Source organism: Paramisgurnus dabryanus, chromosome 24 (genome assembly GCF_030506205.2).
Source record: "Paramisgurnus dabryanus chromosome 24, PD_genome_1.1, whole genome shotgun sequence".
Lineage (NCBI taxonomy): Eukaryota > Metazoa > Chordata > Actinopteri > Cypriniformes > Cobitidae > Paramisgurnus > Paramisgurnus dabryanus.
Genome location: NC_133360.1, coordinates 15,283,669 through 15,311,300, shown reverse-complemented (window position 1 = coordinate 15,311,300; position 27,632 = coordinate 15,283,669). Strand labels below are relative to the sequence as shown.

Below are 27,632 nucleotides of genomic sequence, written 5' to 3'. Positions count from 1 at the left end.
GTATTGAGACCAATTGGGCGATTCGATTTTGATTCAGTCTAATATTATAATCGTTATTTCATTAACCTTTTTAGTTTTGAAGACATATAATTTATTTGGTGTGCTGTCACTTTAAGGTCTACATGTAAGGCATGCATCCAGCATGCTGTTACAAATGCATTTTCTTTCTAAAATTGTTCACAATTACACAACATACTACATTTACGAGGGTAAATAAGTCCGTTTACATGCAAGGAAACCTGAACCCAGTGTTTACACATTGTTTGAAGCCTTATGATGCGTCTTGCCGAGCATACGCTTCAGTTCAGACTTTTCAATCAGCGCACGAGCAGCACATTAAGATCTTTTTTGTGTCTGCTTTGCATAAATATTTACACAAGTAAAAGTTTTCCAAACTAAGATTAATACTCTGTGCAGATACTTGAGAAAAAATAGTTTGAAAATGCTTAATAAAAACTCAAGAAATGTAACAATACAACCAGATACGTTAAGCAAACATAGTCATTTAAATATTTAATACATTCTTTATCAACCAAACTTACTAAATACAAAATAGTTTGGAAAAAAGTCACTTGTTACAGTTACATGTAAATGTAGCGTAAGGTAGCTGTTATAATATTAATCCTCATTTGCTTTGTGTTCAAGGTTTACATTTCCCATGTGTTGATACAGTTTAAGGAAATACCAATTGTGTGCAATCGCTGGTTTTAATAGCTTGGTATCAATACTGAGCCTGGCAAAATATTGGTTTCAATCCAAGCTTATCCGAGTGGCATAATCCCTAGATTTGCCAAACGTTTGCCAGGTTGGCGACTTGTGTGTCTATGTGTGCAAAATTAGGCTGCGCTCTAAGTAAATATTAAAAAGTCAACAAATCAACAGATGGCTATGTTTACCAACGTCTCAGTGTTTTTGTAAGGAAGGCGGGACGTCATCGTGTTCGGCGTCATTACCGCTGTTGCTATTCAATTAGGCGAAGAGATCTCAAGACCTTAGCGCAGGCACACTTGTACGCCACAGGGGAGGTGTTTCGGCCCAGGTAGGTACGCGGCAGGGGGACGCACCTGTGCATTGGAGCTTAATGAGGGAGTAGTCACCTGCTTGTTCCCTTTGCCACCTCACAATTACTGCTAAAACTCCCTCTACTTACACCTTGGACCTCAAGTGGCGACCAGCTTTGCACTGATCAGCACAAATACACACACACACACACACAAACACACACACACACACACACACGCGCGCACACACACACACATGCACACGTGCACGGTTCAAAAAAGTGGTAATCAGTTCCCTTTATCAGACAAACCCAACATAATGCACATCAGATTTTTGGGTGCATAGTTGTGGACAGGGCATGTTGGAAAATCAATACGTCTGTTTGGGAAAGTAGCATCTATTACAGCAATAGGCACAGAAGATCCGTAAAGATGAAGTAAATGAGACCCAATTCAGTGCACAAAATAACCATTAATACTTGAAATAGTGTACTAGAGAAGGGTGTATTAGACTTGGGTTTGGATGTAAGGTTGTAAAATTGGTTATTGCAGCCATGACTGGATTTGGGGTCCTTTGCGTCGTTCGACTCATTTTTCCAGAAACAAACTAGGTGATTAGTGTATGGCTCAGAGAGCATTGTGTTCGCAGCACAAAAGGTTGTGGGCTTAATTCGAGCCTACATACATCTGATAATGGCAATGCCAAATGCAAATGTGAATGTTGTATGGTTGACTAGTAGTTTAATTTTTTTATATTTATCACATTTTTAGTTAATTTTTATAGACTGTTTTAGCGGCAACAACATAAACAAATGGCAATCAATAACAACCTTTTAGAGTAGTATATTTTTCCACAAGGCATTTGTTCCAGAGATCAGGGGTGCGTTTCCCGAAAAAAAAACGTAACTCGCTGCTGAACCACCTTAGGACGATGCATAGTTGAAGAAACTAACTACCTTGTCAAGACATGTTGGTTCAACAACATAGTTGATGATGTCACGTGGGAGGTGGAGTACTAATTAAATTTGTTTAAATCGATTTAATGTCAGATTATTGTTGTAAATAACACAAAGACTGATTTTATTATCGTGATTTAGTTTTAGTTCAAGATATTTATTTCATGTGCAAGTTCCCTCTTACGTCACTTCTCCCAGGGATTCCCCAGGGATTTAGGGCGCACTCACATTATCCAAACCAAACCATGCCCCAGCGCGATTGTCACCCCTCCCTACTCCCCCAGGTGCACGCACTCACACTGTACTTTTTATCGATCCGAGTCTGGGCGCGCTTTCGTCATTAAAGCAACACTAAAGAACTCTGGCTCTTTGCTCCCCCTACAGGTTAGAAGCGTAATTGTTCATTACCACTGTCATAAATACTGAGGCATAGCTGCCTCTGATTGGATTGTAGGTCTGCCGTAAAGCAAGTTTTTGTAGTATTCACTCGGACTACAGGACCACTACCCGACGTTTGGAAACTTCTTTAGTGCGGTTTTGGCCGATAGAGGGCTGCAAAGCGAATGTGAAAGTGCTGTTCACCCTGTTTAGAGTGGATGAACGACTAAAACTGTTTTGGAAGCGTTATTTTAAGGTAAAAAAAACTCTTTGGTGTTGCTTTAAGATGCGATTGTTTTGAAAAAAGCAGGAAGTAAAGCTCTCTCTTAACACTGGAACCCACCGTAATGATAAGTCTGTGTTTTTTATTCGGAGTCATTTGGTGCGCGATTACAGACAGCCCTCTCACATGTCATCATATTGCTTAGTTGATCTGTCACGTGCGCAGCTCGGACATTCACGTAACCCCGCTGCGCGCATCAAAAGGTTTTTACGGCGGCAGATGAAGGTGAGTGGTCGTGCAACTGACGTCTTCACCTTTTGAATCGCGCTCAGGCGCGATTGCGCTCACACCACAGCCTTCCGCGCCTGTGCCCAAGTGAACCGCGCTCCAGCCCACCTCTCCAACCCGGCCGCGGCGCGATTAACCATTCCGCGCCTGGGCGCGGAACAGAGCGATCACACTAGTCAAACAAACCAGGCTTTGGCACCCTTAAAGAAACACCAAATAGTTTTTACCTTCAAATAACGTTTCCAAAAAGTTTCAGTCGTTCATACACTCGAAACAGGGTGAACGGCACTTTCACATGCGCTCTGCAGCCCTCTATCGGCCAAAACCGCACTAAAGAAGTCTCCAACCGTCGGGTCGCGGTCCTGTAGTTCGAGCGATAACTACAAAAACTTGCTTTACAGAAGACCTACAATCCAATCAGAGCCAGCTTTGCTGCAGTAGGCTAAATTATTTACGATAGTGGTAATGGACAATTCCGCTTTAAAAATTTTATATATTTAGAATGATGGATATAGACTACACTACATGTTTTTTGCTTATTTTGTTCAAAAGCATGATCAACGTAAGTCTACATATTATAATAACAAGGAACTATGCTTCTAACCACAGGTCGAAGAGCTGTTGTTCAAACCACGCAAGTTTGTGATGCAGCTTGCGGATGTTCGTTTGAACTATGGTTTCTTGAAACACCAAATCGTTGAACTTTGTCAGTAACGACGAAACTTACGACAGTAGTTGGCTAAAGATGCTTTTGGGAAACGCACCCCAGTTTAGCCACTAGCCAGAACGATAAACAAGCACAGACCGAAAGTGATCTACAGTTTTTTCGAATCACGTTTTAGTATCAGCTCGGGTCGCTCTGAACCCCAACCGAGGTGGTATGAAAGAAAGTATCGGGTACTACGTACTGCACCCAATGGAAAAGCTGCCAAAAGTAAGCTGAGTAGACCCAAGCTAAACCAAACCGTGGGGTACTATGCAATGGAAAAGCACTATATGTTTAAAATGCTTAGCCACAATGAAACCGTCTATACAGTCTTGCACATTCCTGACCTACACTATCAGAAATAAAAGTACAAAAGTTGTCATTGGGACAGGACCCTTACAAAAATGTATACCTTTGTACCCAAAGAGTGCATATTAGTACCTCAAAGGTATATATTGGCAGTTGAAAGATACATATTTGTACCTACATGGTACATATTAGGACCTTGTTTAAAGGGTACTGCCCCAGTGACAGCTTTGTACCTTTATTTTTGACAGTGTGAATATAGCTCACCATTGAATATAGCTATATTGAGGTAAACTAGATAGCGTGTCTAGCAATAGTCCATGCCTTTTCGAAGCCCCTCCACCAGCTTATGCTTCTGACCTCACGTTTTCTCTTCCTCTGTTTTTTCTGTCTTTCTAGATCCGATGGGAGAAGAATATCACATTAGGAGAGCCTCCTGGATTCCTGCACTCATGGTGGTGGTAAGTATTGATCCTGTAACTCAACACCTCTAACATTCTCTGATGGTTCGCCTATGCTAGCCGTTAGCAGCGGGATAGGAGGTTAAACAAAAGAAGGGTCCATTACTCTTGGAAGCGGACTTCTCCTTTTAATAGATACAACTGTGTGATGCCATGCATTTTTAACATTAGGGGGGAAATCCTTTTGTTTTTGCCTCTGTGATGAATCTTAGTCTCCGACTGAGTTTTGACAGATTTAGAAACTGGAGATTGCTTTGTGGACCTTAGTCTTGTTTGGAGGCCATATTTAATTTGACCTCAAATTAATATGAACCTAAAGCTAGAAATATAGTCCAGTGTTTACGCATACGCGAGGGTCCGCGTACAGTGTGCATGACACAAAAATCGTCATCAGAAGAATATGTGCGTACTGTACGCGCACCACCGGATTTTTGCAACTGTTGTACAGAAGAACGTAGGACATAGCACAGGAAATGCATTGCATTTTGTCGCAATACGCACGCGTCTAACGTCTTTCTACACGTAAGACACGCAAGGCTATGCGTTCGACCATGCGCGTACATTCACGTAAACGAAAAAAAAACATACTTTGGGTTAAAGAGTTTGTGGACCGGTGCCTAAGATCCTAGACCAATGCTAACTTGTGTCTTAAGAATCTTTTTGTTTTCCATTGGAAAAATATATTTTTCGTTTTTCTTTGACAAACGTTCAACAACCTCGTTTTTATTCGCGTCAAATTAATTACGGCATCTAACCCGACTGAGGTCCATTAGAGGAGGAACAAAGTTTTTTTTTTGTGGGGGTTCGCATTTTCCATTTTGCTTATAGAAGCGCAGGTTGGACGTGACTTCTAGTAAAGGCTCATTTTCATGTTGTGTACTTGGCTCGCTCCTTAAAAATCAGATCAACATGTATAGATCAGGTTCACACAGAGCAGCATGTTCATTTATCACACACAACTTATTCTCCATCTTGGATTACCGGCTCCCCTCTGTGAGATTATCGGGAGTCTTGTAGGGTTTGGAGAGTCTCTCAATGGTGTTGACACTATTGGTGGGGCGTCTGTCTGGAGCTGTAGCACGTGGAGAAGGGGGGTCGTGACTGGGTTTTAGGGACTCAGAGGGGCCACAGAGTCCCGCCCCCTAGCCCAAACAAAAGAGCCAGATGGTAAGGGAAAGCCAACCCCTCCCCCTCTTGCGTACCCCCCTTACCAACCTTTGTCTGGAGGATGGTCTTTTGTTTGCGGAAGAACCATCTAAAGGATTAACTCCTTGCATTCCAGTCTTCTTTGTGTTAAACAGCCAAATCTCCTTCTCCGCTCCCCCTCCACCCCCGCCGCATTTTCTTTGCCTTCTGTCCAAAGCAGTTTCCTGTTGTAAGGGGTTTGAATGGTAGCACCAGTTTAAGGGGTGGGGCAGAAAGGGGTGATGGCAAAGTTTAGCGAGGGGGTAGTCATCCACATCTGTTGTACCGGGTTGGCTTTTAGATAGGGTGCAGGTGTGGGTCGCAAAAAAGGCAGTCCGTTTGCGATCAATCTTATGCGTAGATTTGTTTAATCAATGTCTGTGTTTGGCCGCACAAGAGCGGTGAAAGTCAAGCAACAAAAAATGCTGCATCAATTTATTTTCAGATGGCCCGAGGCTGACATTTCAGTTTGTGATTGGTAGAGATGACAGAATAGCCAAACAGAAACGCTTTACCTCCAAAAGGCTTTAAACTTGAACACAATCATATAAACAGAGGACATCCTGTGAAAATCAATCAAGAATAATCGTATTACGTCATATCTTTGTTACGTCCGTGTGACAACATACCCCGATGTCAACTATAACATTTTTTTTTTTTCAGAAAACGTGCTGTTTTTTTAAGCCTTGATGTATTCCTAGTTACGGCTTTTCGGTAACAAAGTGTAACTGGCGTCTTATTTCATTTCCCCTGCACCCTGATTGGATTTGAGATGGTCCTGCTGTCTCCCTCCGGCAGCTCTTCGACAAAGCTGCAATCTCTTTAACGGCAGCTGATAGATATGATAATGCCGCCTGGCTTTATTGTGAAGTGACTGAGGGGTGCAGAACAGCCGTGACGTTTCCCTGTCAAACTGCCTTTCTTACTTTTCTCCGCTTTTCTTTCACCTGTTTTATTTGTTTCCTGGTTTACGGCTTCAATAGGATGTGAGGTGTTAATGTGTAGTAATTCCTGCTGAGCGCTTATTTTCTTGCCCGACTATGGCCAGAGCTTTCCCTATCCAATCTTCCAAAAAAGTCTGTGAACATGGCGTCGTCTCAAGAAATATCTGCCTACACACAAAACCACTGAAACCGACTCAAATGGATGAAGTATACATGCCAGACCAGTATGTGGTGCTGTAATTCTGCCACAGAGATGCACTAAAAATGGATAAAAAGATTTTGAGCATGCGCATTAACCTTGATGTGGTCCATAATCATTTGTTGCTTTTAGTAAAGCTAATAGGCTCACTACCTTCTGCAGCACGAACACAAGCATGAGGTCTGCTGTTGTTGTTGATGCGGTTACTTGATGTAGCGGTGTCTGACTAGGGTTCAGGATGTGGGTGATGACATCATCGTATGATATAAATCCATATCCAAAATATACGGATTGACTGTACACACGAAACCTCAGGGGTGTCTGTTCAGATTTATCCGTTCTGGGACACGGTTTCAAAAAATAGCTGTTTCAGGCTCCTTAAACGCTGTACACAGCTGAAGGCTTCTCTCCATGTAGATGGGTTCTATGGTTCTTGTATAGTGTCACGATGTCTGTGGGTTTTACTTAATTTATTGTTTGTTTTTTCGTCTTTGGGGTCTCATTCCCTTTTCTTAAACTTTTAGGTAGAGTAGTTCATCTTTAACATTGTTGCAGGTGTATCACTATCACTTTTTATAAATCAATCTGATTGGGTAACACTTTACCATAAGGTTGAATTTGTTGACATTAGTTAAAGCATTAGTTTACACACTGCAAAAAATTATTTTCAAGAAAAAAAATCTTGTTTTCAGTAAAAATATCCAAAAAGTATTTTAAATAAGATGCTTTTTCTTGATGAGCAAAATGGCCCAAGAAAATAAGTCTAGTTTTTAGACCAAAGATTTTAAATTTAAGGGATTTTGTGCATGAAACAACCCCATTGGCAAAATTGGCAAAAAGTGACAAAATCACTTAAATTTGATATTTTTTGTCTAAAAACTAGACTTATTTTCTTGGGTCGTTTTGCTCATCAAGATAAAGCATCTTAATTTAAGAATTTGTAAATATTTTTACTGAAAACAAGACAAAAATACTACATTTTCACTAAAAAAATCATTGTTTGCCGTGCATTCATGTTAATTTCAGCTTTTATTAATAAAGTTTTAAAATCAAAAGTTTTAAAGGGCTGTTCACACTTTAAAGATAACTTTAACATTAACTACCCAGCTAACACACAACGTACTAGTTACATAATTTATTGGTCATTTTGGATAATTTCATGACTTGCCAGCTGGCAATGTAACTTTTATGTCCTAGGGAGGTAATTTTATTATCATTACAATACCAAATCACTACGTCGCCAGTACGGTCTCCTAAAGTCGCGAGATAACAAAGTACATTCCAGAACGTAATACAGGCAACATAACTTTTACGTCCCAGGGAGGTAATTTCTTTACCATTACAATTATATAAACATTAATTTCCTTTTCTATTTAGGTTTGCCTGTTAAAGGTGCAGTGTGTAAATTTTAGAAGGATCTTTTGACATTAACGCAATATAATGAGGATAACTACGTTTTTAGTGTTGCATACAAAAGAAACTGTATTGTTTTTATTACGTTAGAATAAGAAATTTTTATCTACATACACCGCGGTCCTCTTACATGGAAGCCGCCATTTTGCGCCGTCATGTTTCAACAATAGCCCTTAACAGGCAAACTGCTCTACAGAGAGCGTTTGTCACTACGTTGTTTCAGACGATGACATGTTTGTCCTGTGACTGCTACCGTAGCTTCTCTATGTACTTCAAAAGGGAGGGGTGCAATATGCAACCTCACCACTAGATGCCGCTAAAATCTACACACTGCACCTTTAAAACTTTTTAGTCTCAAAGTTTACCTTAAATAAGTCAAAATAGAATAGATTAAATACACCACGCAAGGTGCTTCTAACATGGGAAACAAAAAACAGCACGCGCCTTCAGCTGAACTCGGAGTGCGCGACTGCGCATGCACAGCATGGCGTCTGACAGGAATGGTGGTTTCTCTGAACTGAGTCCTAAACACAAAATTTGCGGACACAAAACTTTTAATCAATTACGTTGTCACGATTTGACCATGTCAGGAAGATTCTATTGTGAAGTTCAGTCAAGGTGAAGAATCCAGGAATTTCACTTTTCCGGTCCCACAACGTAAGTTTGGTCATCATATTACGTCAGCGTAACGTAACAGTTACGTATTTTGGTTAGCTGGGTAATGATAACTATATCAGCGTCCACATCACTGGACGATAACTATAACTTTGTTATTAATTTGCGCACACGCAAGTAGGCATGGGCCGGTATAAGATTCTGGCGGTATGATAACCTTTAGCAAAAATACCACGGTTTCACGGTGTTGCGGTTTTGCCATTGCAACACTAAAATGTGTTATTTTCAAAAGCCAGGTACAATAAAGCCTTTAAATTATAATATGCTTTCAACACATAATATTTTCGTAATGTATATTAAATGTAAACATCAAATCAATCACATGACTTCATGATTTAATGAATTTTGTATAAGCACAGCTCATACCTTGGAGACGGTATCACAGAACATTTTAGTGGTTTTGAAACCTTGACTGTTTTAAACCTCGGTATACCTTGAAACCGGTAATCGGCCCATGCCTACACGCAAGGTACTCAAGCCGTGCACCGAATGTGTAAATATGCTGTTCTTGTTGCATTTACACAGCGGGTATAACCAGCAGATGTCCTCAACAAGCTGCGCTTCTTGTAACTCTAAACAGTGAATCTAGTAGTTTGTGTTATCTAATATCTTACCTTTTGCCGTAGTCAATCTAGTATAATTAAAAGCATAACGTAGTCAATTTCACAGCAACTGCAATAGCACTGGATACCTGAGGTAATTTTATGTTATGGTCCTCAGCAATAATCTTCCCAACAGTGTCATCTGTCTTTTCAAAGTGCGTGCACTTGAAGTTTAAATTGATTTAATTGGCTGTCAGTTAGTTATAGTTATGGTGTGAACTTTACTATTCTTTTTAATATAAAATGATTTTTAAAACTATATTTTTTATAATTATCATTATATGTGAATGGCCGTTAACTGTTAACATTAGTTAATACAGAGAGAACAACCACAAATAATTGTAATAGCATTAATAAACAAGATCAATAAATGCTGAAAACTATACTGTTGATTGTTAATTAATGTTAGCTAATGCATTTACTAATGTTTACACAAACTTAAATGTAAAGTTTTACCTAGATTTAATGCCAGCAGTTAACGTTTTACTTGCCTGTTAATATTTTGTGGCCCCATAATGCAGAAAACAAAATGCATACATTTTTTATAATATACAGTTTGTTTAATATAAATATAAAATTGCAACTATTTTAGGTGATGAATTCATGACCGTCACACACCAATCTCAAGTACATACAAACGGACATGACATGTTTGTATTGACAGGAAATTTGACAATTCCTGCAACCGAAAATATACTCTCATTGGCCCCGCGGCTTCGCCTCCTGATCTAAATACTTTGCTTTTTTATTTTTACAGCAGTTCTCTACTTTTTAATCTTGTTTAACCTAGCTTTCATATTTTGCCCATAAACATGGAGTGATTTATGAACGCTGCCATAAGCTATGCTCTACGTTATGCTCACGAACACAAATCCGTCAAATGGTTTCAACTCCACGGCAAGATATATGAAACTGATTAGCCTCATTGACCTGTCGCTTTGCCGTGAGCGCCCTGTTTTGTCCTTTTCGCAATCTGTCACATCAAACGTAAGCTTTTTCCACCACATTCAGAGCAGAAGTCTAATTTTGTCACCTCAGCAAAAATAATGCACCGTAGTAAAAAGTGCTGCCTCGGAAGATGGAACAACTTACCTTCGTTTTCCTAAGCCCTGGTTCAGCAGCTTTTATGAAGCGTCCATTAAATCAATATCTAAAGAGTGAGAGTGGTTTAATGCCGACCTGTTTAACAGGTACTTATTTTCAATAAAGTAATTAAAGGACCATTTGAAGTGAAATCTGCTCCCTCTAGCAGCCCTTAAGGACTGTATTTCCTTAATTAACAAATACCAAGCCTAATTGATTAGCCACTTGCAGGTTGCACCTCATAAAGTGGGAAGCTATCTAGGGGTTGTAACTGTAGTGACCCAGTTGTGATAGCTGTCAAGTTCTTGTGTTCCTTAAAGTGCTAAGATTATAATTTCGAGTATGGAAGCTGATCCTTCATTTGAAGTCATCAGTCAAGAAGAACAAATGGGCATAGATCACATTGTGCCATTCAGTGGCCTTGATCTTATAAGTGTACCACAGACCATTAGCGTGTTAAAACATGCCAACTGTTTAGTTCTATGAAGTTCACCCATGTATTTGATACTCAGCTTTGTTTATTCTGCTTTATTTTGTAGTGTATTCTGGGATCTGTACTGCGCAGCTCCAGATCGACGGGAGACATGTGAACATTCCAGTGAGGCCAAAGCTTTCCACGACTATGTAAGTTCCTTTTTTATCTTTTCAGTTGAAGCGGTGTGCTTGGACAGAACCTGAAGTTCTGGTCTTGATGACCAGGTTAACCCAAATGAGCATTATAAACAGCTTTGCTGTTTGTCTCAAGCTTTAATTTATTGCTGCATCATTCTACGTTATGATTTCAAATGTGTGGAACATACTGGGATTATTTTCTCATGGTTCTAATAAAGTCATGGCATGGTAACCCCACTGCTTGAGGTTGCTGTACAAGAATAAGAGTAGACCGGGCCAACTAGGGTCACCCTTGAAGGGCTGCACTTCTAACCCTTTTGACCCCTTCATCTGTAGAAGACCTTTGTGTCCACCAGGGTTAGTAATGGAGATCTGGAGTAGCATGTGTGGATAGCCCCCAAGCTCCATCATAGCTCTTTGTTAATGCAGCTTTCCAACTGCAAATGACCATGTTAATGTGACCACAAACATTGACCCTTCCTCAACCCTTGGGCTTAGTGTTAGCGCCTAAGTATCTACAGTTTGCAGAGCACACAGGGACCTTTTTTCTCACTGCATGTTGTCTTTGGCAGAAATAAAGCGTGAAGTATAAATTGTGCAAATATCTTTTACCCGCCACAATAGTTGTGTTAAAACCTTTTCGAATGCACTCCAGAGGAGTATAATGTGTCAAACATTATATTAAAGTAACCATGATTTACCGTTAAACACTAACATCCAAGTCGTACCTGGGCCAAATCAAGGGCCGTGAGCCACGAAAGAGATTATGCTTCCATTCCTGCTGTAGACATTTAATTTGCTGGGCTTGCTAGTGAAAAGATGTTTCAAGTCCATGTCAGCTGCCTGTCGAAGTTTTCACCAATTGAAATCCATGTGTGGATGCTTAGCACGTGTATGGGGGCTCTATAAGATTAATTACATGGTTAATTAAACGCCATGCTTAATTAAGTCTGATGTGTGTTCAATTAATCTATATGCCTAATCATTTCTAACAACCAGTGGACACCTGGGATTCCTGAAATGAATGTTCGGGTGACCCCCCATGTGCTGACCACCCGTACTCAAAGCTGACACGGTTGTTGTGAAACATGCTGTTTGCTCGAATTGACCGTTCGAAATGCTTGGTGGCCTTTTCTGAGTGAACTCGGGCTTCATCTCGAGGCTTTGCTACTGGACCTCTGGGACTTGGGGCAAGGTTGAAAAGCCTAATGTCCTGCCCCACAGTTCTTGTCTGAGGATTAATGACGGGTTTCCCCTGCCCTTTGACCTACCAAAAAGTTCAGGAGGTCATGGCATATCCGGCCTGTGTTTTGTCTCGTTTCAAATGTTTTGTGAAATAATCTTTTCATCAAGCAATTAATCTCCATTTAGCTTAAAAACGTTGAGTGCAACTAGCCAGTTTTGAGTTTCAGGGTATTATTAATTGGGCTAGGATGAAGTGAAGGCCTTCAAGTCCTTGAGGGTTATTCAACAACATCAGAAATGCATTGATCTTCCAGCAAGTTCTCTAAATTCTCAGAGTCTATTCCCCAGCCGTCAACCTTCCGCCAATGGCTGGCTGGTTCTTAGAGATCCTGAGGCTACTTTCTGTCTATTTTTGAGACTTTTGTGGAAACCGGGCAAATGTTGTGTGAAGGTCTTACAGTGGAGGTTGTGACAAGCTTTGGTGGCGGTGACGGGGGTGGTGGAGATGGAGGAGTAAGTCCCATGGGTTGCTCCAGACCTGTCTCTGTCTGATTAACTTTGGCTCTGAGATCCCCATGGACCAGTTGGTCCATCAAGCCTGCTATCTGAAGCAGGGCTGATAACAGTGCCCATTCCCTAGTGTGGCAGTGGATCAGGGGTAGAAAAACAAGTTGATCCCATGAGTCAAACCGTACTCCCAGTCGGAGCTACAGTTATATTGGCATCTTCAAGTCAGGTCCTTAGCGGTGACCGTTTTCGCAGTCGTAGAATATAATGTAGGCCCGTTGTTATTATGTTTTTGTTTGAAAACTTTTTGGCAGTCTTGATGGGATTTGTGGAAACTGACACTCTTCCTTTCTTCAATTCTGTCTCGCTACCATGTGTCTTTCCCGGTGAAGGAGGTTGGGCAAGTCCTCCAGTTGGGAGGAAAGTTAATGGGATATAACATGCAAATCTTGAGATCTGTTGAATCTGGTTCATAACTAATCTAAGGATTGCTGAGGATTGTGACTCTGGCTGGGCTCCCAGAATCAAAAAGGCAGTTCCCCAGAATGAGGCAACCCTGTGGGGCAATAGTAGTGCCACTAAGAAAGCCTCAATACCATGTTTTTTACCACCCATCCCCCTTTTAAAGCAGACAGGGTCATCTGGAACTACTTTAGCATTGCTTGCAGATGAGGTTGTGCGATTCAACTGGCAAACTATAACCTTGTATAGTGGATCTGAGAGTCTTATGAAAGGCGAATTTCCGCCTGTGTCTCATACTATAGTCGATTAAAATAAATTTTGCGAATAGAGCACTGAAATGCAGCGTAATTTTTACTTTGTGTTTATACTGCATCTGTTTCCCGAAGCGTCGTTTGAATTCGTGCTCTGTCTGTGTGCGCGCGCGTGTTTAAGTGCACTCAGTAGTGCATACACGGAAAGACGCGTTTCAGAAAGCAAGCAAACACAGAATTTTCTGTTCTTGACAGGACACATAAAAACAAAATGATTTCAAAATATCACAGTATTCTTTTTCTAATAAAAACATTTGTTTATGTTTTAAGTTTATGTATAGAGTAGAGGCAGAAACCAGGTCTGTGCTTATCTTAAAGAGACAGTAACCTCAATTAACCTACTTAAGTCTGTGTCATTAATGTTAATCAAATGACCCAAGACAAAGAGAAAATCACTTCTGCAGCTCTGAAAAATAATAATTATATTTAATATATACAATAAAGACAGTATTATTATTTATTTGATTACATTTTGGTACCTAATGCTAATTTTAGACCTTACTTAATGTGCAACTTTGTTCTTTTTTTATAAATGTTTGTAATTTCTTGATTTGTTCTTATTAGATTACTCCCACACCTATATTTTTTCTCAAAAAACGTATGTGATCCGAACCCGTGAGTTTTGTGATTCGTCACACCCCTACTATACTGTACATCAGTGTTTCTCAACCAGGTGCCTGAAGATTACTTAAAATGGCTTAAAATGTTTCTTAAGTGCAAACTGCCAGTGGGGAGGCCTTCAAAGCTTTCCCATTGCCCACAAAAATATTTGAAGTCTAAATGGTTGAGATCCACTGGTCTACATCTACTACATCACTTGATTTCACACCAAGGATCAATTGTTCACTTTCACTTGAAATTTCTTTACAAGTACATTTACATTACATAAACATTTATGCGTTTAGCAAAATTTTCTATCCAAAGCGACTTAAAAATGAGAAAGGTTATGACATTTAAGCCATCAATAAGTGTAGTTGTCCCTCCAATTGCAGTGCACAATGATGACATAATCTTCCAATTCATGAAAAACTTCATCGTCTTATAATTTACTCTTAATCTAATATGAATGGTGGTTAAAAAAGTAAGAAAATCTAGAGGTATGCATGTTTTGTTTGTATGATGTCCGTACCTGCAGTCTTCCCACAGAACCGGTCTGCTGTTGGAGCCTGGCATTACCAGAAAAAATGGCATATTTACATCATGTTTGCATGTTATGCATATTTTTTGCCTGACTTGCTTTTAAGCCAATGCAGTTTTTTCATGATTTGCAAGATTACATCATCCCTTATTTTTATTTGTTATTCACTGCGGCAGTAAGTGCATTTGCTGTGACATTAACTTTTACTGTACTATCTCCCCTTATTAAATAAGACAAAACTATCAGTTTCAAATCAAATCAAGTTTAAATTAAAGTAGCACTTTTGATAAGTCTAAGCCAGTGGTTCTCAATCTGGTGGGCACGAGATATTGCCAGGGGGCACCAGTTTTATAACAATTTTAATGCATTAATTTATCATAAATTCTGTGTAAACATCAAAAAAAAAAAGGTTACTAACCAACAGCACTACTTTTGTATATTTATTATATTTTGTTTAATTCAAATTCTAAGTTTGAGATATCAGGAATTTTCTTTGGGGAGGGTGGGCACAAAGTGAAGCGCACACTAAAAAAGTTTGGGAACCACTGGCCTAAGCAGAGCTGTATCCCAACCATCCTCCGAAAGATGGCTTTTACCATCCCATCAGGTACTGACAAAAAATTGTCAGCACACAATGATACCCCCTGTCATGACCCCGTAATGCTTTAGAGTACCTCCATTTCAGCGTTTAAATTGGAACATAACTAACACCAATTTCAGCCGTCACATATGCCTACATGCCAGACATGAGCGTTTCTCAATGGCACACTTACGAGGCAGAAAACTTGGAGAGGAAGGGGAGCGACAGACGAATGTGGTATTCGTCCCTGCGTTTGTTGGCAGAGCTTTGCGTCATTGAAAAGATGAGAGCGGGTAGTTGCGGAGGAACAGGTGGTTAAAATATCCGAGTGTTTCAAAAGTGGAAAGTGAATAAGCATTTGGTCATTGTCTCGGTCTTTCGCTCGTGTGCTTCCAGGTGGTCCTGATGACTAACGTGTGACTGTGTGTTCAATTTGAGCTACGTGCCGTCGCAATGGTAGCCGTTTTTGCTGCATCACCTGCACCAGCGTTCACCTGGCCTTTTTTCTTTCAAATGCGCCATTCCTACCCACTTTAAAGCTTTAAAAATGCTTGCCCCTCTCGATGAGATTTGTGAATGTCATGAAAGATCACAAATAGGAGTAAAAGAATGGATAGTGACTCATTCTGAGGATTTGGCATTGTTCCTGTTCGCCTTGTATAATTCATATTTACTCTCTTTTTTATGCCATTTTCTGGTAAATTACAGGTTTTATAATCAAATTTGCTGGTTGTTAGTCTCATCTCATCTGTTTTTTAAGAGTTAACTTTTATCACAATCACATAAAGATTAGAATAACTAACATTCAGTCTGATGTTTTACTACGCAATACTGTAAACTTTAATAATTTATACGCGTTAAAAGGATATCGACCTATATTAAAAGATGCCCTTTGTTAAAATTGTGGAATTGGGTCATTGCACTTTAAATTTTCCTTTATGACTTAAATCCAAATTCTGAATCAGTCTTGAAAGATCGCAGTATATCAGTTTATATCTTAATATTATAATGGCATGAACCAGATCAATTTAATATCGCCTCCTCGGGTCCCTGCAGATTTCCACCTCTCATGTTAAGTGTAAGTGTGAAGATGGGGGGGCTTCAGACGGTTTGTTTTGTCTAGCAGTAAGAGACATCAAGAGCCGCTTTAATCACTTATTTGTTGTTTATGTTTTAGATAGCGTCTGTATATGGAGAGTGTCGGTATTTCTGAGGGTTCGTTTATTTTGAACCACATCCTGAAAGCTGTAAGTAGCTCAATTGGTAGAGCCTTGTATTAGTAATGCAAAAGGTTGTGGGTTTGAACCCCAGGGAACATATATACAGATTAAATGTATAGCTTCCACGATAAATTTAAGTCGAAAAGTGTTGCCAAATGTGTAAATGTAAATATACATAAAGCATTTGCATTTTCTTGTTGCTCTGGTAAACAGCCTGTTCCAAGAAAATAAATGGAATTTAAATGTCATCTGTCTGGAGGAGGTGTGACCTAAACTCTGTATTCCCACAATTGCAAGTCACCCTCGCTTGCGCTTAATCTAAACTCCTCCGTTACTTCAAATATGCTTCAGATCTAGGTCCAGAAGCATCCCCAACCTACAGAAAGTACAGCTATTCGAAAATAAGTTGTAGATGACTATTCTCAGGCAAAGTTCCGATTTGTTGCCATATTCCTCTGTTGTGCATTTTTGGTTCAGTGTTTCCTTGTCTCAAATTTGGTTGAACCTGCTTGTGTTAACTCTGCATAGGACTAGGGATGGGGCATAATAAGTGATGTCTAATGTCTAACTGTGTCTAATTTTTCCAACCTGCCCCACCACGCATCCGCAACCATTAAAGGAAAACACCACAGTTTTTCAATATTTTACTATGTTCTTACCTCAACTTAGACAAATAAATACATACTTATCTTTTTTCAATGCGTGCACTTAATCTTTGTACAGCGCGTTGTGAGTGTGTTAGCATTTAGCCTAGCCCCATTCATTCCTTAGGATCCAAACAGAGATGAATTTAGAAGCCACCACACACTACCATGTTTTCCCTATTTAGAGACTGTTACATGAGTAGTTGCATGAGTAAGTATTGTGGCACAAAAAAGTGGCAATTTTTTAAGTGGATAAAAATGAGAACCATATTGTATGGCAGAAGAGCACTTATTTTGCAGCACTTTTGCAGGAACTTTCTTCAATATTACTGTGCCCAAGATCGAAATTGTGTTTTTTATGACCCCAACCCTACTCGTGGGTTACCCACGGGTTATGAGACGACCCGCGCATCACTAATGGGTGTTTAATTTTGATGACTTAATTATTCAGAAAAATTAGTACAATGAGGCGGGGCATGAGAGGTAGGGTGGAGCGTACGCATCATTGCGATAATGAAAATATTTAAATTAAAACACTGTTATGAAAATGATTGTTGATGAAACTGTGATAGAAAACTAACACTCGTTTTTAAATAATGCGTCGTCTATGCGTCGCTTTCTATATGATGCATCTTGTATGAGATATAATCAGGTAGCCTAGATACACAATATAAATATACAGTAAAGATACAATATTATAAATCTATTTATTATTATAAATCTAATATTACAACTTGCATCTATCTGCACAAAATGCAAATGAGCTTGAATTAAGTTACATGCTAGCCAGAAAGCTAACTCCAATTTTGGATACATTGTTTGCAACACAAACACATTTTAAAAAAACTACAATATGTTGCCCAAAATGCCGCCATAACAAATCAGAAGAATTTTTTTTGTAACATACATGGTCAATCGTCGCTGTCACTCTTGAGTCTTCATTGCCATCCCTTTCCAATTACCTAAACGCTTCTCGTGGATTAACTTGCATGTGTGGCTCTGTTTCTTTAAAAGAAGATTAATTCATTATAAGAATAATTAGCCGACTAGTTATTCAGACAACCCAAGACATGACTCTTAGCATATGTGGTTGTGCATCAACTTGCCCTTCCACCCTGAACTGTTCTTCAAAAGTGAGAGACGTTTGCTCGATTTCTGCACAACAGTTGTTCCTCAGATCCTTGCTTGCAGTGCTGTGGGTTTCGTCCGTCGAAACCATCTGGTTCTTCTGCAAGTGTCAATACGGAGACCGCAGTCGCGTGTTTTTCTCATAACCTTGAAAAGGGGTTTGCATCAAGGGATGCCACAGTTATTCCAAGTCTCTCCATTTCATTTATTTTCTCTTTGTTGCGCCAGCGGTGGGCAGCTCCGGTGTCAGAGAGGTTACGTTAGCGGCTGGAATTTACCACGTCTGGCACCATTTACATAGCGGACCGTGCCATCCTTATCCACTTTACTCTCGAGTACCAACTTGGCACAGCGAACTGAAACCTTCTACTTGTAATGCAGTGTGTGTATCTGTCTGAATGTTTGTTTGTTTGTGTGTGTGGTGGGGTTGTGCTCGGCTGGTCTTGTCGGGATCAAGTTTCAACAGGCTTCCACGATCTGAATAAGAAAAGAAAAGCACACAAAACACGCATAAATCTTCAAACAAGCACAGCCTTTAGGTTTCTGTAGGTCGGATTGGACCACGTAGACACCGTTATGACAGCAGCAGATTACGTTATGTCAGTTGGGTGGGGTGCTTATTTTTCCATCTATCACCAGCAGTATTCACATGTAAGTGTGTGTTTGTGCTTGGAGAGCAGAAGTGTTTTTCCTTGTGTTTCTATAACTGCTGCCGTGGGTCTATTCCCAGTGAGTTTAATGCAGAGTAATTATTATTTTTATGCCATGAGCTTTCAAAGGCTTTCACCAGAAGATAAAATGGCTCCCCGCTGACCGACTGATCACCTCAGAGACCGTGCCTGCACCTGCCTTTATGACTTACCTTGGCAGAGCTGTACCCAACCGCCTCAATGACAGAATAACTGGGTTTAACGGTACTGTGGTGGGGATGCTTTTTTACAAGTCTTAATTGTCACCTTCTCTGCATCTACTGTTTGAGCATCTGACACACGTCTTATTTTCTCTCTCACTCAATTTCTTTTGTACGTGCTGGCTCTACCAAAAAAGTAAAAAAAATTACCATAGTGAACCTTAAAGGTATTGCGGAGGATTTTCTTTTTCCGGTTGGATCATCAAGACTATTGGAGTGTTGCGCAATTGCATTTTTTAAAAAAGTGGAGAAGGCGGTTATTTTCTAAAATTCAAGAAAATCCTCCGCTACACCTTTAAGTAATGATAATACCATGGTAGTTTTGAAGTACCTTTTACTCCTTTTGTTTGTCTTTCTTTCGCATCTTTTTCTCTCTTTGGTGTCTTTTCTTTCGTCTTTCTTTTTTCGTGTGTGTTGTTTCTTCCTTTCTTTCCTTTTTTGCATTTTCTCATCTTTCTTTCTTTTGTCTTTTTCTTTCTTTCGCCCATTTTTTTCTTTTTATTTCACTTTTTGTCTTTTCTTTTTTCTCCATTATCTTTCGCTTTGCTTTCTTTCGTTAACATAGTTTATTTCGTTGGATTTCTTTTTTGCTTGCTTTCTTTCATTTGCTATCACCTGCTCACTTTTGCATGCTCGCTTTCTTTTGCTCACTTTTGCTCACTTCTTTCTTTTTTCGCTCACTGTCTTTTGCTTGCTAGCTTTCGCTTGCTGTCTTTTGCTTGCTAGCTTTCGCCCGCTGTCTTTCGCTTGCTAGCTTTCGCTCGCTGTCTTTGCTTGCTGGACTGCTTACTTTTGCCTGCTCGCTTTCGCTTGCTTGCTTTTGCTCACTTCTTTATTTTTCTGCTAGCTGTCTTTCACTGGCTGTCGCCTGCTCACTTTTGCCTGTTCGCTTTCCCTTGTTCATTGTTTTTTTTATTCGATCACTGTCTTTTGCTTGCTGTTTTTCGCATGCTGTTGCCTGCTCACTTTTGCCTGCTTTCGCTTGCTCACTTTTTTCTTTTTTCTCTCGCTGTCTTTCACTCGCTGTCGCCTGCTTGCTTTCGCTTGCTACTTTTTTACTTTTTTAAGCTTGCTATCTTTCGTTCGCTGTCGCCTGCTCGTTTTCGATTGCTCATTTTTTTTCTTTTATTTGCTCGCTGTTTTTCCCTTGCAGTCTTTCGCTAGCGGTTGCCTGCTCACTTTTGCCTGTTTTCGCTTGCTCAATTTTTTTCTTTTATTCGCTCGCTGTTTTTCTCTTGCGGTCTTTGGCTCGCTGTTGCCTGCTCGCTTTTGCCTTCTCACTTTTTTCTTTTTTAAGCTTGCTGTCTTTCGCTCGCTTTTGCCTGCTTTCGCTTGCTCACTTTTTTCTTTTGCTGTCTTTCGCTCACTGTCGCCTGCTCGCTTTCGCTTCCTTCCTTTTTTCTTTTTTAAGCTTGCTGTCTTCACTCGCTTTTTCCTGCTCACTTTTGCCTGCTTTCGCTTGATCACTTTTTCCTTTTATCTCTCGCTGTCTTTCGCTCGCTGTCGCCTGCTCGCTTTCGCTTGCTCACTTTTTTTCTTTTTTCGCTTGCTGTCTTTAGCTCGCTGTAGCCTGCTCACTTTTGCCTGCTCGATTTCGCTTGCTCACTTTTGCTCACTTCTTTCTTTTTTGCTCGCTGTCTTCTGCTAGCTGTCCTTCACTCGCTGTCGCCTGCTCACTTTTGCCTGTTCGCTTTCCCTTGTTCATTGTTTTCTTTTATTCGATCACTGTCTTTTGCTTGCTGTCTTTCGCATGCTGTTGCCTGCTCACTTTTGCCTGCTTTCGCTTGCTCACTTTTTTCTTTTTTCTCTCGCTGTCTTTCACTTGCTGTCGCCTGCTCGCTTTCGCTTGCTACTTTTTTACTTTTTTAAGCTTGCTATCTTTCGTTCGCTGTCGCCTGCTCACTTTTGCCTGCTCGATTTCGATTGCTCATTTTTTTCTTTTATTCGCTCGCTGTTTTTCCTTTAAAGTCTTTCGCTAGCGGTTGCCTGCTCACTTTTGCCTGCTCGATTTCGCTTGCTCACTTTTGCTCACCTCTTTTTTTGCTCGCTGTCTTCTGCTCACTGTCTTCCGCTTGCTGTCGCCTGCTCACTTCTTTCTTTCTTTCTTTCTAACTTTTTTCACCCTTTTGTCTTTTGCCCACTGTTTTTTCGCTGTTTTTGTTCTTTTGCTTTTTCTTCTGCTCTCTCGCTATTTCTCGGTTTCTTTTTTGCTGTTTTTCACTATAACTTTAATTCTGCACTTTATTTCTTTCGCCCACTTTATTTCATTTGCGATCACCTGCTCACTTTTACCTGCTTGTTTTTCTTTTGTTAACTTTTGCTTACTTTTTAATTTTTTCTTTCGTTCTTGCTTTTTCTTTCTTTCTTCCGTTCGCTCGCTCCCTCTTTTTTTGTTCTTCTGCTCTTCTGCTCTCTTTCACTCTTTCTGTTTCTTTTTTCCTGTTTCTGTCGCACACTCTTTATTTCTTTGCCCTTTTCTTGCGTTCTTTCTTTACTTATTTATTTTTGTTTGTTTTGTTTTTTCTATCTGTCATCCTCTCCCTTGTTTCTTTCTTTCTGACTGGAACTTGTCAAAACATCATGTGAACCAATAAACTGAACAGTGGAGAGAGAGAGAGCTCTGTGTGATGGAGAGCAGGCCTTATCTCTGCCTCTAGGCTGCTGATCAGGTGTGCTCAAGCTTTCTGTTTTCTCCGCTCTGTGTGTGTCTGTGCAGTCCCAGCTGCATTGTCGAGTCATTACGCTCTCCTCTGCACTTCTGTGCAGCATTGTCTGTGTTTGAAACACTTAATGCCTCTCATTTCAAATCTCTGCTTCAGTCAGCTGTGATTGCTGGATTGTTAAATCCTGTATATTGTTAACACTTATTGTTCTAGGTTTCTGCTACATGCCTGTCTAGACGGGAAACGTCACACGGATGTGATCTTGTTTACAATCATCTTTTTAGGGTATGGATGGTTTTCAGGAAGTCCTCTACAAGTGGTTCCCTCTTATCTAACTAGTAATGTCACAGCCATCCCTTTGTTTTAGTTTTTGTTTCTCGTTTTTCTTCCGGTCTCATACCTGTCTCTTTGTCGGCCTCGCCACGCAGGATCGAATGTTTAATAACTGCTGCAGTTTATAAGGTCGAAGGGGTCAATAAAAGGTCACAGGCTTTCTACTGCCAATTGGAAATCTCAGACCGCCAATGTCTGAAATGTTAAATCACACCTTGCCCCTAAAATCTGACCTGTGGTGTTTACCACTGTGAAGGTGCTTTGGTTTTAACAGTGTGGCTCCTAATATGAAGTCTTTGTTTGATATTCTTTAGTGAAAAATCCATATTTCCTTTGTATATTTTTTTATCTTACTCCATCACTTTAAATTCTTTCAATTTAATTAGTTTAAAAAAAAACTATTTCAGGGATATTTTTATGGTAATTTTAGCAGGTCTGCCAATGCTGTTAACCACATTGACTGGAATTGTGATGAATAATCTCATAATAAAGTCTCTGCTGTATATAAATAAAGAAATGTTATCAATAATGAAAATGTACTACATTCAGTTTTGGACAACCCTACGACTGACCAACTACATGCAGGAGGCAGTTTGTCATCTTTTTCATATGCCAGTGAGGAAGAAGGACGTGATAAAAAGGTCAGGGGGATGGGTAGTTGACCTGATTTTGGGTGGGTGGGCTGTAGAGGCTGTGATAGTGGTTGTTGTTGTCAGAGAGTTTGTAATCCAAGGCATGCATGGTCAGATTAGAGGCTGCCCCATATTACAAGAGCTGGGAAGGGAGGGTGGTCGACTCCGGATGAATCCCCTTCTAGAGGAGATGGCTTTTCACTTATTTCAATCCTGATTTGATTAGCATATTTGGATTTTGTTTACATAAATTATTTGGGTGTCAAACCTAAAATTGAAAATTCTCAAAAAATTTGTGTTGGTTTGCTGTGAGGTTTGCTGCATACTCTTGTCACAAATGAATACATTACAATTACTGCATTATTATAACTGCTAAAAGGTTTTGAAATATGAAACCACATTCTTAGAAATTCTAACAATATATAGTTTGTCGTGATGGATTAATATTTACATGAAAAATATTGAAGTAAACTTAGGTGTCCCCCTCATGGGACAGCACCAGTGAACGGGTTAACTCGTTGTCTCTTTAATCTGTTCGCTTATTTATGCAAGTTTATTAGTTCTGCATGCTAAACAAATGTTTGTTTGTAATAAGTTGCTCAACATGTAGTAAATGGCCATAAAAATATAAAGGCTTTGACACTGCTGCAAATTGTGTTTAATTGCACTAATTAATTTAAGCCTGTGACTGCCAAAGCTGATTGTTCGACGCCGATGTGCACTAGTCTCAACTTCAAAACATGAATGTCATTTTGATATTATTAATACTTTTCCTGTGTGGTTTTATTTTGCAAATGTAATTATTTGGCTGTGGTATTATTATTATTGTTGATTGAAAAATGTATTTCTTGTTTTGGATGAATAATTGTAATATCTGTTCCTGTTTACAGTTTATCATGTTTAAAAACAAGCATGACAGATCTGCCACTTCACATATGATGCTGAACAAGCAACTCATTTGAATTTAATATGTAGGTGCTTATTCCAGTAAATATTTCTCATGATGAACTTGTAAATTTAGCAGAATTTAGTAAATGTATGAATCGACACATCAAAAGTCTTTAAAAACATTAATTACCGTTTAGGGATGGGCACGAGTACTCGATTGCTCGAGTACTCGAACGTGGCATCGATGATCGATCACGAAAACGATGATCATGTGGGTTTATTTATTTATTTATTGTGGATATGGCGGCATTTGGGTATCTGGTTAGCGTTACGAGCGCATGTGGTAGTAAAGACTGGGTCTGGAGATGCGTGTTTGACGTCGTGTCGAGCTACGCAGACTGACGTATGACATCAGTAGCATTACCATGCGTGATTCAAAAACAAACAGATTCCGCGCAACCGCGCATCAGCAACCCGCCAGTCTGCGAATGCGCGGCAGCCCGCGAGCCCGTGAAGCCGGTCACACCTCACATCACTGAGGCACTATGGTTTAAAAGGATGCCGTGATCTTCGGAAATACAGTCAGTCAGTTGCAAAATGTACAGCGCCGTCAAAAGTTCAATGGGTTATCATCTCATATTTAAACATCAAATGTCAAGAGATACCAGAGAGCCATATGAGCATTTACATTACATCTTGACTGAGGTAAGAGGACGACACGACACAGCTAAATGCTAAAATGATACCAACACTTAAAGCTGCTTAATGTTATGAAGCTTGTGCTTTGACTGGACGTGTTTAAAAGTGCGCTGTTTTTGATGCACATCCACAAAGGGAGTTAAACTTTCTTTTTTTTAGATAACTTAGTTGAAAACTTAGTTGAAGTCTTGCATTTATGCAGATAGATGGACGTTGTACATTTTTGTTGTATAAAGGCTTAATATTATGCAGAGTGCGTCATATAGAAAGCGCTTCGGTTTGTGTTTGTTAACCCTTTAGTTTCATTCCATCACGCAGCTTTTCCTGTTAGAGGTTTCTGTTAAAAACATTTAATTCATTAAAACTCTTGTATGTGTTCATTGTTCTGTCATAGTTTCTTCGAAATTAAGTTTTATTTGAGTGTTTTTAATAAAAATATTTTCATTTTCACCATGACGTGTACGCCCCGCCCCTTTGATTGCCCCGCCCCCAGTTAATCGAGTACTCGTTCTTCAGACCTATGGATTAATCGAAATGAAAAAATGACATAAATGCACATCCCTATTACCGTTACTGCCGAGGATAAAAATTCGCCATTGACCTATGGCTAAGCCACGCCCCCTCCACTCACTCGGACAAACAATCAACATTCAGTGATGAACGCTATGGCAGCTGTATATTATATTATGTATGTTATATTAATAATTGTATTGATAATTTAATAAATACGTTTATTTGGTGTTGTGGTCTACCGCATAACTTAATCTAGAGAAGACACTTAACGTTATCTCGATTGAAATGTGGCTTGGGAAAGTAAAAAAAATACACAACGTTGCCCAGCCTTTTGGGTATCTAGTGTCGGAGTTGCATGTACCCCATGCACACCGTTTGACCATTTTAAACTTAAAATGACAAGAAAACCAATGAAAACTGACCAACTGCAATGCATTTCAATGGACGTGGAGGCAGAGAATGTCCGAGTGTATTGGGTTAGCTATGCGCACTGTGATTGGCTCATCGCGTTTGGGGGCATGGCTTAGCCATGGGTCAATTGTGTGCTTAGCCGTTATCATTACCAAAAAATAACTAAATGAATAGGCTTTATGCCCAGCTGCACTACTTCCTGAACTTCAGCCAGCTCCTTGTTTCCTGTCTGCCATTATTGGTTAATCCAGGTGTGTCTGATTATTGTTGTTGTGACTACTGAGGTCAGGCACACCTGGATTAATCAGTTTGTTTGTGACTACTGAGGTCAGGCCCACCTGGATTAATCAGTTTGTCCAATAATGGCAGACAGGAAACAAGGAGCTGGCTGAAGTTCAGGAAGTAGTGCAGCTGGGCATAAAGCCTATTGAGCATGATTTAAAGTTTGAATAAATCTGTCCAGGATTTTGCTACGTTTTTGCGATTATTTTGCGATGAAGCAACAAATTATGCAGGATTGCAAAATAACGCAACATTTTGATGTTTTGCGAATGTTTTGCTAATAAAAACTGAATGGACTTTCTTATATAGAAGTTAAAAGTGTGGCAAACAGAAATAAGCTGTAATATCCAAATTTGGCTGTGAGGTTTGACAATCTTGCTAAGACAAAAAAGAAAAATATCTTCTTTTGCTCTCTGTCCCTTGCTTCCACTCTCTTGTTTGTTCTCATTCAATAGTTTTTTTTTCCTATTGCTTTCTCTCGTCCCATCATTCTCGTCTCTGCTGTGCTCCATGCAGAAATGATTTCCATTTCTGAATTAATGAGGTTCAGCTGAACTGAGCAACAGAAATCCGTCTCTCCGTCTCCATCACGGGTCCACGCGCAAATACACACGCTGAGGATTACCTACTCTGTCAGATTCAGCATTACATACCTTCTGCAGAAATGTGTACGATTTCGGATATGTATACAACGAATGAAACCAATTTGTGAAACGCAGAAATAAGTACTTTGACCAACGCATTTATAATGTTTACGAAAAAAACGTGCCATAACTGTGTCCTTTTTAGTTGTTTATTACAGGTAAGGTGCTAGCAAATAGAAATTTTGATTTAGGCGTCATTCGGTTACTAGTTGTGCCTTGTGGGTCAGAGCCTAGAATTGGACTTTGTCACCATGGTAACATTGTGCAGCATATGCAAAATACTACAGTGCATTGGGAGCGTTGGAGGGCGTTAAATCACCCTCCCCCTGTCCACCCCCAACACACACATACACGCACACCCTACCTAGCTGTTGTTGTTTTTTGCGCTGCGGTATTAAGGACTTCAATTTGTTAGCTTGTTTTTGCACTGCAGTCATTATTTGGATTTGAAATGAGGTAGCGCAAAGTACAGATTAACTACGGTTTCACAATGTTATAGCTCATAATGCATCATATTTGGGTTGGCGTTTATGGCAGCTAATTCTGTCTGTATTTTCTTCAGATTCACATTTTGTTATAATGTCGGTGCGAGAGGCGGCGATTGGTCAATAATCCGCTAAGCAGCATTGATTCAGAGTGTTTAGTTCCTCTGGCTGGCTACTTTGGTTGTGAACCTAATCAATGCTGTTGAATGGGGGTTCAGTGATCAGGGATTTCCTGCTCCGTACATATTGCGGTCACATCATTTGTCTTCATTTGGCAGACGATTATTCTCCGTAATGGGCTTCATCAGAAAGAAAAGGTTAACATACCTAGCCAAATAGGCTGTGGACATGAAGTGGCTAAGATTAGGCATTCACACATACTGGTTTTCCATAATCGTATCTTTATTCTTCTTCTAAACTGGGATCTAGATGATAACGGCTCAATCTAAACTACTGTTGCACTATTGGAGAGAAGTCCGAAGTCAGAGATTAACCTCATTTAATCATTTTTACTCATTTAATGCTTACAGACAGCTTAAGGAAATCCTTCTATAGATTCTGTTAAGTTACATGACGATAGACCGTGATTTGTAGACGATTTTGTGCTTAAGTGTTTGAGTCGGAGAGCTTTTTGAACTACTGCTTTACAATTGATCACAGGCCCTCAAATTACCCTCTTTAGATCAAGGTTACACCTTTAAAGCTGCTGGTTATCAGCACTGAGCTACGACCGTGTCCAATGTGTTTTCTTTGGAAACGGAGAGGCTGTTAACATCTTTAGGAAGTGATTCCTCAATCTACTACCCTTGTTCTCACCCACTCCGTTTCGTCCGAAAGATAAAGTCACTTCCTCTTCCATTACTGCTCTTGCTGTTTGAAGTGCTTCAGTCGTATATCACCGACCCTCCTTGCGGGACGTTCTCATACTTTGTGCAGGGTTCTGTAATTGGGGCTGTATTGTTTGA

At 39.9% G+C, this 27,632-nt stretch overlaps 1 protein-coding gene across 2 annotated transcripts in view; it reads left to right on the top strand.

The window, feature by feature from the left end:
- ssbp4 (single stranded DNA binding protein 4) overlaps nucleotides 1-27,632 on the top strand; it is a 107,922-nt gene that overhangs the window by 49,288 nt on the left and 31,002 nt on the right. For both annotated transcript variants that reach the window (XM_065246579.1, XM_065246578.2), the window contains exons 3-4: nucleotides 4,258-4,319; nucleotides 10,960-11,044. Coding sequence is in view for 1 of the 2 variants with exons in the window: in XM_065246578.2 (XP_065102650.1) it covers nucleotides 4,258-4,319; nucleotides 10,960-11,044 (147 nt within the window). In the remaining variant the exon portion in view is untranslated. The remainder of the gene's footprint in view (nucleotides 1-4,257; nucleotides 4,320-10,959; nucleotides 11,045-27,632) is intronic.